The 14694-nt window shown below is 38.6% G+C and overlaps 2 protein-coding genes across 2 annotated transcripts in view; one reads left to right on the top strand and one right to left on the bottom strand.

The window, feature by feature from the left end:
* The window catches only part of Dek (DEK proto-oncogene), a 22078-nt gene extending 14451 nt beyond the window's left edge, over window positions 1–7627 (top strand). The window contains exons 8-11 of the mRNA XM_021215407.1: window positions 4009–4141; window positions 4447–4595; window positions 5972–6040; window positions 6319–7627. Of these exons, the coding sequence (XP_021071066.1) occupies window positions 4009–4141; window positions 4447–4595; window positions 5972–6040; window positions 6319–6330 (363 nt within the window). The 3' untranslated portion in view covers window positions 6331–7627. The remainder of the gene's footprint in view (window positions 1–4008; window positions 4142–4446; window positions 4596–5971; window positions 6041–6318) is intronic.
* A 180-nt stretch (window positions 7628–7807) lies between these two features.
* Kdm1b (lysine demethylase 1B) overlaps window positions 7808–14694 on the bottom strand; it is a 40168-nt gene continuing 33281 nt past the window's right edge. Inside the window, exons 18-21 of the mRNA XM_021215405.1 lie at window positions 14051–14176; window positions 13135–13251; window positions 11527–11679; window positions 7808–9550 (exon numbers count right to left, since the gene is read on the bottom strand). Coding sequence (XP_021071064.1) covers window positions 9467–9550; window positions 11527–11679; window positions 13135–13251; window positions 14051–14176 — 480 coding nt within the window. The 3' untranslated portion in view covers window positions 7808–9466. The remainder of the gene's footprint in view (window positions 9551–11526; window positions 11680–13134; window positions 13252–14050; window positions 14177–14694) is intronic.

Raw genomic sequence — 14694 nt, 5'->3', positions numbered from 1 at the left:
TTAGCCTCTCTAGTGTCAAGGGTTACAGTAGTATTTTTGATTAGCCTCTCTAGTGTCAAGGGTTACAGTAGTATTTTTGATGGCTTGATACAGTGGTGCTTTCCCTTCTCCTCTTCCTCAGATATACAATCTATACATGTAGATTATACCACAAGATGATGATGATACAAATCAGGAGGCTTGGCTAAGTTTTACTAATAGAAGACTATGTGACTTAGCAAGATGACTAACAAAATGGCAGATGGGTAGAAGATTTTAAATCTTATCTAGGCCTCAAGTATCACGTCTCACTTTATTAATCATGTAACAATTAGAAGTACTAGTTCTATGCTCTGTAGTAGAGATTAAAACATTAACAGTCTTTAGCCATATGTATCCTTGTATATTTTAGAGAGAGAGGTTGGCCATATATTAGGAGGAAAAAGGATGTAATCAAATAACTTAAGGGATGAAAGAGTCAATACATACATATCTGTTACTAGTAATGCTTTCTAGAATAGGAAAAGATCTGTATTCAGCATATACCAAATCAACTGTGATACACTACTAGGTTTGTTACTGTAGTTTTATAGTTTTAGCCCTAGCTTAAAGGAACACATAGGTAGGTGGTTTTTATTCCTTCAGAAATTAATACAGGACACATTTCTTAGTAGCTGTAAGGTGTTGACTCATTTTTCTACTGCATATCCTCATTTATGATGACTTAAGGAATTTGTTTTAATCTTTGTTTTGGTTTGTTTTGAGCTCATGAGATTGTGTGGAAGCAGTGTTATGAAAATGCAGTTTTCTTTCCCTCTTGAACTTTCTACTACCTCCTAGTTTATAGAGTACATGGACCAGGTCCTTCAAAAAAGTACAGAGATGAATGTAAGTAAAGTGGTCACTGTACAGTATAAACCAAACAGCTTGCTTGCTTGGGGACCAGTAAAGGTAAGTAAGGGCAGCCAGAAACTATTCCACATAGATCAAATCTTGTCATAAGCCTGCAGTGTAGTGTATAGAAACTGACATGGGAATACTGTTGGGAATACTCAAATCAAGACCCTAAAGGAACTGATCTGTCTTTATGGGATAAATGTACAACTGTGTGAAAATACTTCTTTTTAAAAAGCTATTTTATGTATATTGAGTACACACTGTAACTGTCTTCACACACATCAGAAGAGGGCCTCTGATCCATTACAGATGGTTATAAGCCACCGTGTGGTTGCTGGGAATTGAACTCCCAACCTCTGGAAGAGCAGTCAGAGTTCTTAACCACTGAGCCATCTTTCCAGCCCATGAAAATACTTTTAATGATGCCTTATGCCATACGGGAAACAGTATTATCCATAATTGCTACCAAGTGCTTCCTTTTGTGATTAAGAAACTCTTTATTATGCATACTAATTTCTAAAATTTGATGCTATATTCTTTAAAAGCAAGGTGGCTAATACAGAATGTAAATTATTAAACTAACACTTTGCTGACCATGATACATCATCACACTTACTTCATTCATCACTTTATGTATGGTAGATATGACTTGGCTCACAAACTATCTTCATTCCTATAAGTTTATCCTGGGTTTCACTTATTTTCAGTAATCAGTTGTAAATTTTTCTGTGACACACTGATTTAGACTTGATGACTTGGGGAATACAAACTGAACAGTAAACCAACAAGCTCATACTTAAGTGGTACAAGTTAAGCTCTACACCTGTTAAGAGTCACTTCACCTACTCTGAAGATGTAGTTACAAGTAACTCTGGAAAAGATGAGCATTTAGAACATCTCAGTGTTGAGAAAGAAAGGACAGTTTCAGAAGGTAAGGCAAATAATAGGTTATTGGCATTAGGTGGTAAAACCAACCAACCAACCAACAACCAGCCAGCCAGCCAGCCAACGGGACATCTGAGAAAGCAAGTTAATCATGCCATTTTAATTTTCTACTAACTCAATCCTTATGAGAACCTTAATACTCTAAAGCCAGCTTAACCATAATGCCTTAAACATCTCATGTTAGCCATTTGATTGGTGAGATTTGATTACTTCACATTCCCACACCTGGTCTGTAGGTCATTAATCCCAACAACCTCTTAGAAGACAGTACAGCAGTGAATAAAAACATGAGCTTACAATCAAACTTTGTTTTAAACGCTAACTTTGTTGCTAATTTTGCATTCTCAATTAGATCACCTACATTCCCAGCCCTCTCCCTGTCAGTAAAAGTGAAGAAGAGACTTGCTTGCCAGGTTGTGGTGGTGCACACCATTAATCTCAGCACTCCTGGCAAAGGCAGACAGATCTTTTCAAGTTCAAGGCCATCCTAGACTAGATCGAGTTCCAGGACAGCCAAGACTGTGACACAGAGAAACCTTGTCTCAAAAAAACAAAAACAAAACAAAACAAAACAAAAAAAAGCCCACAACAACAAAAATGGCCCATTTTGTTGATCTTAACACTTTAAAATTTCATAAAAATCCCTTAGAAACATTGTAGCTATATTATCTATACAATTATTGATGATAAACTATATGAAAGGCAGTACAACTATACATACACACATACATGTGCGAACTATGGTTTGTCTTAACACTATTCTGCTTGTGTGGTATGATTGCACTCTTAGAAAATTTGATAATCAACAGTAGGCTTTTTTAAAAAGTTGTGGAATGTTAATCCTTTCTGGAAGATGGTTGTTAAATATAGAAAGATGTATGTTTGTCCGGAAGCAAACTTTTTAAAAAATGGCTTCATTTCCTTCCCTACCCTCTTATGAACACAGATGTTTAAACTTATAAAAACATTAGCTTGTACCGGTTAGTAGGTTTAAATACATCTTAGATGGCCCTGGAAATGTTTTAATTCCCTGATGTAATAGGATTGAGTAGCAGTGAAATGTGTTGTTTGTTGTTCAGTATTCACAGCATTGTGGGTAGTGTAGCTTAGTTTCTTACACTGACAAGTCCAGATGTTTTAGCTTGAACTGAATAGTGATAGTGAATATTTTATTCTGTGTCTTAAGTGTATTGCTACAACAGCTAAGCCTTTATTCCCTTTAAAGAGCATACTGCAGCTTATACAAACTACATGGGTATCTAATTTTTAAAACTTAGTTTAAGTTAGTCATGGGAAATCTAATAAATAAGTCATTGGTACTGGGCTTGGTAAAGCTCCAATACTTAGTCATCCTCTTAAGTAGTTAGTAGCCAACCAAGAAAGATCTGCTAGTACCTAGCCAACAAACTATTATCAAGTTAATACAAGGTGAATTTAGGTTTGTGCACAACAAAAAAAGAACCAATTCCACTTGCATATAGTCTAGCTTTTTGAAAGAAATTGATCTAAGGGACAGATTTGAACACAGTATTTATGTCCTTTAAAAGGGTTTAAGTCAGGTGAGGTATAACATACCTCCAAGTGCCCAGCCTTAGGGTTTTTTTGTTATGTCGAATACTTTGTTTTGGGAATGTTAATTAAATGAATAATTAATACTTCTTAGTTTCAGAGTGCTTAAAGGCTATAAGTTGGATACCGTAATTTATACAAATGTCCAGCACTTAGCTTTTGTGACTCATCTGTGGATTGGTATTTAAGAGCATATGTTTTGGATTCAGATCTGTATTTGAATCTTTGATTGTATTAATGTGATTGTGAACAAAATGACGTCACTGTACCCGTCTCACATATTCACAAATTTTTACTGAACAACTGCTGTATACTAAGCACTCTTTTAGAAGTTAGGGTTTATCAGTGATCACAAGGGATAAAACTTTGTCTTCCTGTAGCTTGGATTCTAGTTAGGGAAGACAGTAGGATATAGTAAATAGTACTTACCTTTCACCCTCAATTAAGTGGAATAATATAGATGACATATGTGTAGACTTACATTGAAATAACATTAGGGTATAGTTCCTCTCAGCAATTGGTAATTAGTAATGTTTAAGCTGAGCTAGCTAGGTTTTCTGTGAGAAAAGAAGGGGAGGGATAATAGTGACTCATGCTTTGCTTTGCTTTCCTTTCTAGCAACCACCAAAAAAGACATCTAAAAAAGAGAAAGCAAAACAGAAAGCTAAAAATAAAAAATCTGTAAAGAGTGCTAATGTTAAGAAGGCAGACAGCAGCACCACCAAGAAGAACCAGAAGAGTTCCAAAAAAGGTACATTAGAAGTGATGGCGGCGGCTGTCCGCGTACAGCGCGTGCACGCATGTACGTGCTTTAAGTTTATGTATGAGATAATAAACTTCAAAGAACATTGGGGGATAGTAGCATGCCGGTTTTCAAAGCTAAAAACAGTTTGAGTGCATGCTTTGTATGCAATCTTAAGGTCAAAAATTTTAAAACTAAGCAATGATTTTTAATTGGGCTTATGCTCTCTTGGAAACTTAAAAACTCCGTCTTATACCTTGTTATGCAAAAAAAAAAAGGAAAAAAAAAATCACACCTAGTATCCTAACTTGTAGAGTCTGAATCTGAAGACAGTTCTGATGATGAACCCTTAATTAAAAAATTGAAAAAGCCACCTACAGATGAGGAGCTAAAGGAAACAGTGAAGAAATTACTAGCTGATGCGAACTTGGAAGAAGTCACAATGAAGCAGATTTGCAAAGAGGTAACTGGGTGGAGAGTGAGTGAGCGTGTGTGCATGTGTGTTTTTTAATCTATTCTTTAATTTGAAACTATTAATACATCTTGTGTATTTACTTACAGACTATTGATTGAACTGTTTCCAGGCTCTCTTTTGGATACTGGAACTTTGGCGATCATAAACCAGTCAAACATCTGTCTTAAACAGTCTTATGAATATAGAGTGGATAAAATCACAATGTTATGCTTTATAACACAGACATTTCCCTGGTGTGGAAACTTAGTGACACATTGTTAGCTTGTATTAGCTTAAACAGAATCATATTCTATGGTTTTATTGATTTTTAATTGATTAGACATTCATTGAGCCTTACTGTATACCAAGCTGTGCATAGGCAGGTGTTAAGAGAGAAAGAGAAGCTGTCACGACCATTCAGTGTGGTAGAGGGGTACATACTCCTGCAGAGCTGTGCTAACTGTTAGAACCCTTTGAAGGAGTTCGGTACCACAGAACAGAGGCCTTTATTTCTACCTGGGAACAGGGGTGGGCAAGTCCTGACAGGCTGTGGCAAAGCATGTAGAATTTTTCACTGAGTTCCAAAATAATAGAACATCACCTTTTTTTCTACTGCAGTGGCTCTCAACCTTTCTAATGCTGAGACCCTTTAATACAATATCTCATGCTGTGGTGACCTCCAACTGTGTCATGTTAGTGTATCCTGTGTAAAGATTACCTATGTATTCAAATGCTGATTTCTCTGCCCCATGTCTGGTTGCAATCTGGATATGGCATTGTAATGAGTATTCTAAGTATCTGCTGTCTAAATGCTCCCATTTATTCTCATAATTTGTCAATAAAAGCTGAGCATTGGTAAAAAATAAGGCTAGATGTCTGATTCCAGCAAGGGATGGAGGTAGAGAGAGGAGAAGAGAGGATTCGGCATGAGGTGAAGGACCAGGAGCCACTCTTAAGATACATGGAGCAGAGTGTGCCAGATCAATCTGATAATGCAAGCATTTCAGAATTTTGGCTGGGAAGTAGCTAGATTAAAGGATTAGAATGGCTTACCTGCTCAGTTATGCCGTAAAGCTTGTTTAATAAAAATACAGTCTCTGTCTTGATTATTTGGGAGCTGGTCAGATTAAAGACTCACTTTTAAATTTCTTACAATACCCAACCATAGTATTATTTTTGTTGCTACTTAATAACTAATTTTGCTACTGTAAAGCACTAGGAATGTCAGGTGACTTTATTGCTTTGAATACAGTATCAAGTCTCATTTGCAGATACAAGTCTGATGAACCAGAGAACACTTAGAATCTACATGTAACTCATAGCAAAGTTTACTTTTAATTTAAAGACAGTATTGTGGACTTTTAAATGTGCTTTTATGTTTTTAGGTATATGAAAATTATCCTGCTTATGATTTGACTGAGAGGAAAGATTTCATTAAAACAACTGTAAAAGAGGTAAATATTTCTTCCTTTCCTATTTGATCACTTGGCATAGACACCAAAAGTTTATCAAATATTGCATTTTCTTGAGTATTTGTATCCGTGAAAAAAATCACATTTGACATCCCAGAGTTAATACAGATGAGGAAATATATTTAGTGAAGTTTGAGCATAGAGTAAGATAGGTTCATAGTCCACGTGGTAGCTTTGTATCTGGTTGACTTTAATATGTTGCAAATAAGATTTTATGATGTATGTTGTGTGTGGTAAAGTGTTTTTCTTTTTCATTGCAGCTAATTTCTTAAGAGGACAGGTGGCTTGTTCTCAGGTTTGAAGATCTGATTCATACCAGCAAAGAGAATGTATTCTTATTTTAAGGCTATTGTTGGTAGAACTTGCTGCTGACTCTTTTGCGTGTTAACGTATATTTGAGCTTGTTTTAAATTGCATTTTCTTGCAGTTTTCAGTTTAAATCTTGCATGGCAGTAATCGTTCCTTGCTTTTTATAGTTGTACATTTTGGATTTCTTTATTGTAAGGTCATAGATTCCTGAACTATTGTGAATTTTAGTGAACGTAATGTTAGCTTGCTTAAGACATTACTTTTAATCAAAGCAAAAACTATTATAACCAGCATTTATACATGCAAAGACTATTGCAGTATTTAGTATACAAAATATTTTGAATACACCTTCTTCTGTCAGTGTGAAAACATAGCGGCAGTCTGTTCATCATAGGGCACAGCTGTTCCGATGATGGAGTCGGAACCTTTCTGCATGTGTATATATGTCAAGTTGTTGGCATGACAGAAGTGACAGATGTTATTTTTGTATTTTTAAAAACCAATTTGTTGTATATAATTTTTTTTATTTCTTTTGTGCAAATCAATTTTTTAAACTCTTGTGTCTTTAAACTTGTAACTAAATGTCAGTGTTCATCCAGGCAGCAATGACAAAACAGAGTTCAGTGGAGATGACACTGAATGACTGTTCAGTTCTGCTTTGCTCTGAAAGTGTCATCAATGTGGTTGTGTTAACTTTAAGTGTCATAGAAATTTTATAGTGAGGATAAACACATCACAGCTTCAAAAACTGGGAAAGCGTGAGCACACATGGCTTTATAAATAAGTGAACTGACAGTAGTAAACTTTTGACCGTATAAATACATTAGATACAGGAAACCTGGTTACCTCATAATTATGATTAAAAGCATCAGGTGTAACCAGAATTGGTGTGTATCTCTGAAAGTATTCATCAAAAACCATACATTAAGTTAATATTAAAGTATTACAGAATCAAGGCTGTTTGATTTTAAATTTTGGTCAATCACGATTTTTAAAGTGATGAAACATGGACTGCCCCTTAAATTTTGACTGTCCTAAAAACCTCTTTCCGATTTATAATATGCTGCTTGACAAAGTGACACTAGATGTACCAACTGAGTGTTTAATCTTCATAGATCAGATTTGAGCATTAACAGGTATTTTCACATACTTGACTTCAATATGCTTAGAGTGAACAAGCAATTAAATGAAGACTAAAAATGTTGGCCTTTAAGCAATTTGTCATAAATCTTCGCAATAAAGAATAAATCAATGTTTTAAGTGTCTTGTATTTAATCTTTGCTTAAGTGTTAATTTCTCTCCCAATCTATCCTATGACATATAACTGACCATTTTTGACACAGAATTAGTTTTGTATGTTGACCACTTAATATTAAGGAAATAGGTTGGTAAATGCTTATGACCAAGAAACTTAAGGGACTGGAAATGAGGTTGACACAGTGATGCTAATGACCATTTATTAAGGGTTATTTGCAAAAGTCTACTTATTAAGCAGTTTTACATAACCAGTTATTCATGATATGTAGTTATTAAATCAAAGTATACTTCTGCTCATTAACAAAAATCTTAGAGATTGGAAAGTAAAACTCAAAGTATCATAGTTTCTTTAGAACAATATGAAGCTATGTCACTCAAAATGGGAGAAAATTACTTTTATACTTGAAATAGCATACAAAGCACAAGTGCCTAGAAACTAAATAACTTAGATGGACTGAACCATTTAACATTTTGCATTTATCACTTCACACATGCTAAACATTTTAATTACTTACACTTGAAAGCAGAATACTTCCTTTATCAGTACCAATGAGTCTCAACAAATAACCTCTAAGTACAGTGAATAATGAACTTTTAAATATGTAGTCATTGGCTTTGTATTGTACTTTGACAGGGGAGAGAGTATGTCTAGACTGTCTAAAGCACACTTCACTGTACATTCTTTGTATAAGATCTTTTCTTAAGCTAATTTTGAATTTCAGAAATACCTAATATTTCAAAAAGTGGCTGTAAAGTCCTTTGTAGCTCCCTTTTAAAAGCAGACCGATATAATTCAAAGAAGAATTGTTTAAAGACTTTTTAAAACAAAAGTATATTTCTAGTCTATCAACTGAAGTTTCTTGGCAGAATAGGCATCCCAAAGACCCTGAGAACCCATGCTTATTAAACAGTCTTTTCAGTGGAAGAGTAAGTTTTGCCATGTTCAGACTTTAACATATGGCTTATAAAGTAATGTCCTATGTATGTGCCAAGATGATTGAGACTTTGTACAGTTTTCCAGTGGACCTGCCTATGGGAAACTTACAACTATGTAAAATATTAGACACTGTAAAAGTCAACTTTAAAAATAAAGGACTTTCAAGTCTGACTAGATTTTTGCTAAATTTCAAGTATGCTGCCCACTCAAAACTGGTTTTGTAGTTTGAAAACATCCTGTATCCATTGAGATGGTTGCACACACATGTATTCACTGTTAGGGGATTGAGTCTTGTGTTGCTGATGAGTGTGCACAGGTCTAAAATATCAAAATATTCCCGAATCTAAGTTTTGAATACTCAATGAAAAGAAATTTATGTAGTATAAAATAGCCTAGAAGCATCACCTCAAAATTCAAATCGTTGTATCAAAAAAGAATTGTAATTTTAAGGAAAGCCCAAAATTGGAGCTGTGTAAAAATATTAAGGCTCATTGGTAAAGGTACTGATAAATTGTCACAGAAAAGCACATGGCTTTCTCTTAAGTTTGCTAGTAACTCCTGCTGGATTACTTGGTTTCACATTATATGAAAAGTAATCTGCCAACCAGAATGTCCAATCTGAGGGGGGAATCCCAGCCAGAACCAAGGTCTCAATGATCTACTGTGCCACCTTCTGAAACCCACAGGACATATGGAAAGATGCAGTAAAAGATAAGTGCCTGGAAGGGTTTTGAGGGTCAATGGTTTCAGAAGAGTGAAATGGGTTTACATTTTCCTATCACCACAGAAACATTTCAATTTTACTATACACAGAGTTAGAGTCCCCTCTCTTGCAGAACTGAAGTTTAACTTATGTTTCAAACTTCCATTTGGGATATAGAACATTAGGTCCATACAAGTTCTTTTTAAAAGGCTGCAATCTTGCTTGCTTCTCGTACACCACTTAAATATGCCCCAGTAACAGTTTGTGGGAAATGCCTGTTTGTTGCCTGTGGGAAGGAGAAAAAGAATCTTTTCAGATTGTATAAAGTATTTAGATGACATCAAAAGGTCAACATTTTCTGGTCCACCTGAAAAAAGATTTGTGTGTTCGTGATAGCTCCTGAGTCTCTGCTTCTTTTTGTTATGCTTATCAAATTCCCTTCTTTTACAACATGCCAAGAACTATAGTCAGTACTGTAGGTAATACGTAAGTACTGTCTAGAACATCCAGAAAGTAAGTAGTGGGGAAGAAGTGGATCACACAAGCCTTAGAAATGGTGTTTAGGACAGCATGAGAATACCCAGAGAAAGCAAGAAAGGGCTGTAAATCCCATCACAGCCTAAAACTGCCACTTCTAAAAGCAAGCCAATGGCGAATGCCCAGCATATGGCCACTATGTCCCACTTGCACAGCTGGTTCTTTAAGACGTACTTTTGTAAACAACAAAACCTAACTTTCTGATAAAACGACTGTAATCCCAAATTATAATCTATATAGTATGACTGCAGGTATATAGTATGACTTGAGATAGAGCTGCCTTGATGTTGGGAGGGAGGATGGGAGCTAACAAAAGGCAAACCTATACTAAGAATCCTGGAAGAATTTCAGCCTTTAGGGCTTGAGTAGAGGCGGCCCAGGTGCAGAAGAGGCAGCTAGTTTCCAAAGAGCCTGGGTCCAGGTAACAAATGCTGCTACCCCTCCTCCCACTGATAAGTACTTCCAAAGCACAAGGAACTACATCTGATCCTCAGAACTCAGTGCAGCTTGGTATAGTGGCACCCATGTACCCAACTTTTAAGAAGATGGCTCCCTAGGATGTGCTTTCTGCCCAGCTAGCCTAGTTTAAGCTCCAGGCATATGAAACCCTGTCTCAAAAAAACCAAGGTGGACAAGCTCCAGGGGACTGGCACTTGAGGTTGAGCTCTGGCACGTACCCCTCAAACATGCCCATCTCCCCAACAAAAATATTAGGTATCATGTTAAAAAGTACTCTTCATAATTATCAATGAGCCTTCTCACATCCAAAAAATCTGAAGAAGCAAAGCTACTACAAAAAGTAAATGTTCCCAAGCAGTGATGTCCTGCTCACGCTGTCAAAAGAGTGCTTCAACCCGCAAGGAAAACACTTCAAAAGCCTCAATAACTAATCAGACAATGGCAAAGTCAGAATGGAGTGGCAAAAACAAAAGCCAAGAACACACTCATTTCAGAATGGAAAAGTTACTAAAGCATCTCTCAGGCAGAATAGAGACAAGAAAAACAGCTGAAGGAAGACTAAAGATCTAATGGGAGGAAATGATCAGAAGTAGATACTGGGATTGAAAGACTAGTTAAGTCAGCATTAGATCCTCCTGTCATGTCAGTGAACAGCAGTGCAAGACTCCAAGGTTTCAGATTAATATGCCAGTTAGGAGAGGGAGATCTGAATGAACTGAATTGGAGATGCTGTGAGGGGAGACAGACACCAGCTATGAATAAACATTACATTGTACAGTACAGTCCAAAACATGCCAACCAAGTGTTGATTCACACCTGTAATCTCTTTCCAGAGTCTGGGGCAGGAGGATTGTTAAAATCCAGCCTGGACTACAGAGTGAGCGGGAGCTGATCTTATGAGAGCACTGATACCAACTAAGTAAAATAGTTGCATTGAAAAGAATGGTGCAAGCTGGGCGTGGTGGCGCACGCCTTTAATCCCAGCACTGGGGAGGCAGAGGCAGGCGGATTTCTGAGTTCAAGGCCAGCCTGGTCTACAAAGTGAGTTCCAGGTCAGCCAGGGCTACACAGAGAAACCCTGTCTCAAAAAAAAAAAAAAAAAAAAAAAAATGTACAATTTAAAAATTGGTGGTAGCTTTCAGAATGGAGAGGGCTTCTGCCATTTACTGTCACAGTGCCTTTAAACATACCTGATTTGGGTTTTAAGACAGCTGATACCATTTTAACTGTAATAAGTAGAATTGGGCTTGGTGTCAAGATATGTACCTCACCAGCAAAAAAGACAGTTCCTTGTATTTCTTCAGCAATAATGTCGTAGGCCTCGCCACTTCCAAAGGTCTTCACGAAACTATATGCCATCTGGATCCATGGCTCTGTGCTCCACCGTGTGACAAAATACTTGGTGGGATCTGGGATCTCCTTATGTGCAAACAAACGACAAATTATTAAAAAGGACCGTGGCTAACCCACAACCCAATGAGAAACAAGCATCTTGCCCTCGTAGGCCTCTGCTCACTGTTAGGTTCCTGAGCAGCAGTGCGTCCCGTCCCTCTTACCCATGAACTCTTTCCCTTCTCCAGCCACACTTGATCCCTTTCCTTCTGTGTTTCACCTGTCAAAGACACATTCTGTACAATAAATCACTACCAATGGCAGACGGTACCCATGGCCTGGCTCATGTAAACAGAAGGTTGAGCAGAATCTGGCCCAGGGCAGAAGGGAGGGTGGTATATCACAACATTGCCATTTGGAATTTTCAGAAGTCTTCCACAAGACCACAGTAAAAGGATAGATTTTAGTCACTAAACTTAACTTTGTCTGTAGGCCTTTGGCAAGTTTTAACATGAGAAATGCTTCCCTATAAACAATAGTTCCAAATAATTAAAAGTCCGGGTAAAACCCAAGCTGAGGAGACTACCTAGTTAGATCCCCTTTTACAAAGAGTTCCCCAGGAGCTGAGTCTTTGAAATAGATTTAGCTTTCGAGCTATTTTGCTTCTATTTCTACTCTTAGAAGAAGACAGGTCAGAGCTACTTCCAGATCTCCAAAGGATGGGAAATAAGGGACTTTTTTGAGCCCCTTGTAGGAGACACTTGTATATGTGGTGCTCTAGAAATTTTTAGAAGGCATCTCTCTTTAAAAGGAATGTTTAGTGGCTGCCCAGTAAGAAAGCTCAGCAGGGAAGGGCACTCCTGCCAAAGCCTGATGACCTAAGTGATTTCTGGAACTCAGAGTAGAAGGAAGTTATCTCCTCTCCCCTCCCTCCTTCCTCCCTCCCTCCCTCTGTGTGTGTGAGTGAGTGAATGCATTCACACGCTAATTTATATACATAGATATTTTTTTAAAGAATGTTGTAGTCAGAACTGTTAAAATGTCTTGGGCAAACACAGGAATTATTCATATATACATATATATATATATATTTTAAAGGTCCTTTTACAGTCTTAGGAAAGGGAAATAAGTGTAAGTGAGGAGGAGGAGGGAAGGGAGGGAGGAGGAAGAGAAGGTGATGACAGTCATAGCCCCCCCCAAAAGACCCAAGTTCAAGTCCTAATCCATCAGAACAGAATTTGGAGACGTGAGTCTTTAATGGGTAACTTAATTACAGTGGGGATGGTAGGGAAGGCCTAATTCAGTGTGACCATGCATGTCTTTAGACTACAGAAGGAAAAGCATTCAAGGATATCAAGTATCTACAACTTGATATAGACTTCTATAGAGACCAACTCTAGATACCTTGAATTGGCAGAACTAAGTCTCAGCACCTGAGCTGCGGCATTTGGCCATGGAGATAGGGAAACTTTGAGGAAGAACCATGTGGCCTCCTGCCTTGGTCCCTTTGTGTTCCCCAATGCAGATGGCTTCCAGCCTCACCTGCTCCTTGAATAGCTCCCGAAGGATGCCCATGCACTGCTGCAGCACCTGCTTGTCGTCCATGGTCCTGAGGGACGCCACTGCCTCCCCTGTGATCACCGACATCAGCACACTCTGCTGCTTTTGCAAGCACACAGGGAAAAGCACAGGACACTTGCTCTAAACGCCCAGTTCCACAGAGAAGGGCCTCGTTCTCCTAAGCTCATTTCACTCCATTCCACTGTCCTTTCTCTTTACTTCTGTCCCCATCAGTTCTCCACATGCGCACTACTCACCCTCCCACACCCTCTACCGCCCTCTTCTGGAAAGAAGGAAACACTCATGAAATAACATGTCAAAGTCAAGGTTCCCTCCCTTGGCTATTTATGACATTGTGTGAGAAGCAACAGAGAGATGGAGAAAAATCTGCAGGATTAATTAAACCTTCCCATAGCTTCCACATGAGACCCCCTTAACATTTCCCCAATGCAAGAAAGAGTAGAAAATATCGGCCAAGTTCCTCTGTTGGGGGAACAGCTGCAGGGCAGATTCTCACGGCTTTCTACTTCCGGGGCCCCTCCACCTCTCTCACACAGCTAACCCCAATCAGTCCTCACCTGAACCTCCTGTATCCAGCCTTCTAGCTCAGTAGAGACAATAGTTAAGAAGTTTGGTCCACTCTTGCTGACCGTACCTGAGCAATTCACTTTCAACCTGAACTAAGCTTTCTGGAGCTTTGAGTCTTACCCCAGGACAGAACTGGCACTTCTGCGAAGGCCGGGTAAGAACTAGGACTCCTCCGTAGGAAATGCACTAGTCAAGGCATTTTCCCTACATACCATGGACTGACACAATCTTCATTCCCTCCTGAGCATGGCACGTAACAGCCACCCCTAACCTTCAAGAAGGGAACTCAAACCACACCACAGAATTTTACCTGGGAGTCCATGTCATAGAATACGGCGAAGAGCCCTCGTTGGCTGGCACTGGGAGGAACATGGCCAAAAAAGTCAGCCCCTTGGACTTTACTGTCCCAAAATCTATATGGAAACTGCAAGGCAATCTGGAAAGCAAGCAGAGAAATGGCCAAGCACACACTTTTCAGTCACAGACCATCTCTCAATACAACCTACCCTGTGTGTCTACTCAAACAACCCGCCTGGTTCAGAACTGCCTGTGCTTCCCACCTGAGTAGTTCTTGGAGCTTCTTGCTTACCCACAAACTCCATGCCACTCTAGAGACTTTCCGGTACCTGTGGCATTGCTAAAGGAGACCACAGAGGCTGGAGGAACAAACCACGGGGCTTCCTGGGCCCAAGGGAGGGAGGACGGCCATGGGAGCAGAACAAACTAAGGAGCGCCTTAGCGAAGCCGGACTCAGCTAAGCAGACTCATGCCCCTGCTGGGCACGATAGATAGGCAGGAGTGGAGGTAGGAAAATGAGGACTTCCAATCTACCCCTAGGCGACATAGTCTGAAAGCAGTCTAGAGTCCATGAGGCGCTCTCTGAGGGTGAGAGAGAACTGATTAGGAGCTCCTAAAAGTCAAAATAGAATCTAGCTGGCCTTTTTAAATCCAAAT

Source organism: Mus pahari, chromosome 16 (assembly GCF_900095145.1).
Source record: "Mus pahari chromosome 16, PAHARI_EIJ_v1.1, whole genome shotgun sequence".
Taxonomy (NCBI): domain Eukaryota; kingdom Metazoa; phylum Chordata; class Mammalia; order Rodentia; family Muridae; genus Mus; species Mus pahari.
This window is presented reverse-complemented; position numbering and strand designations above follow the sequence as displayed.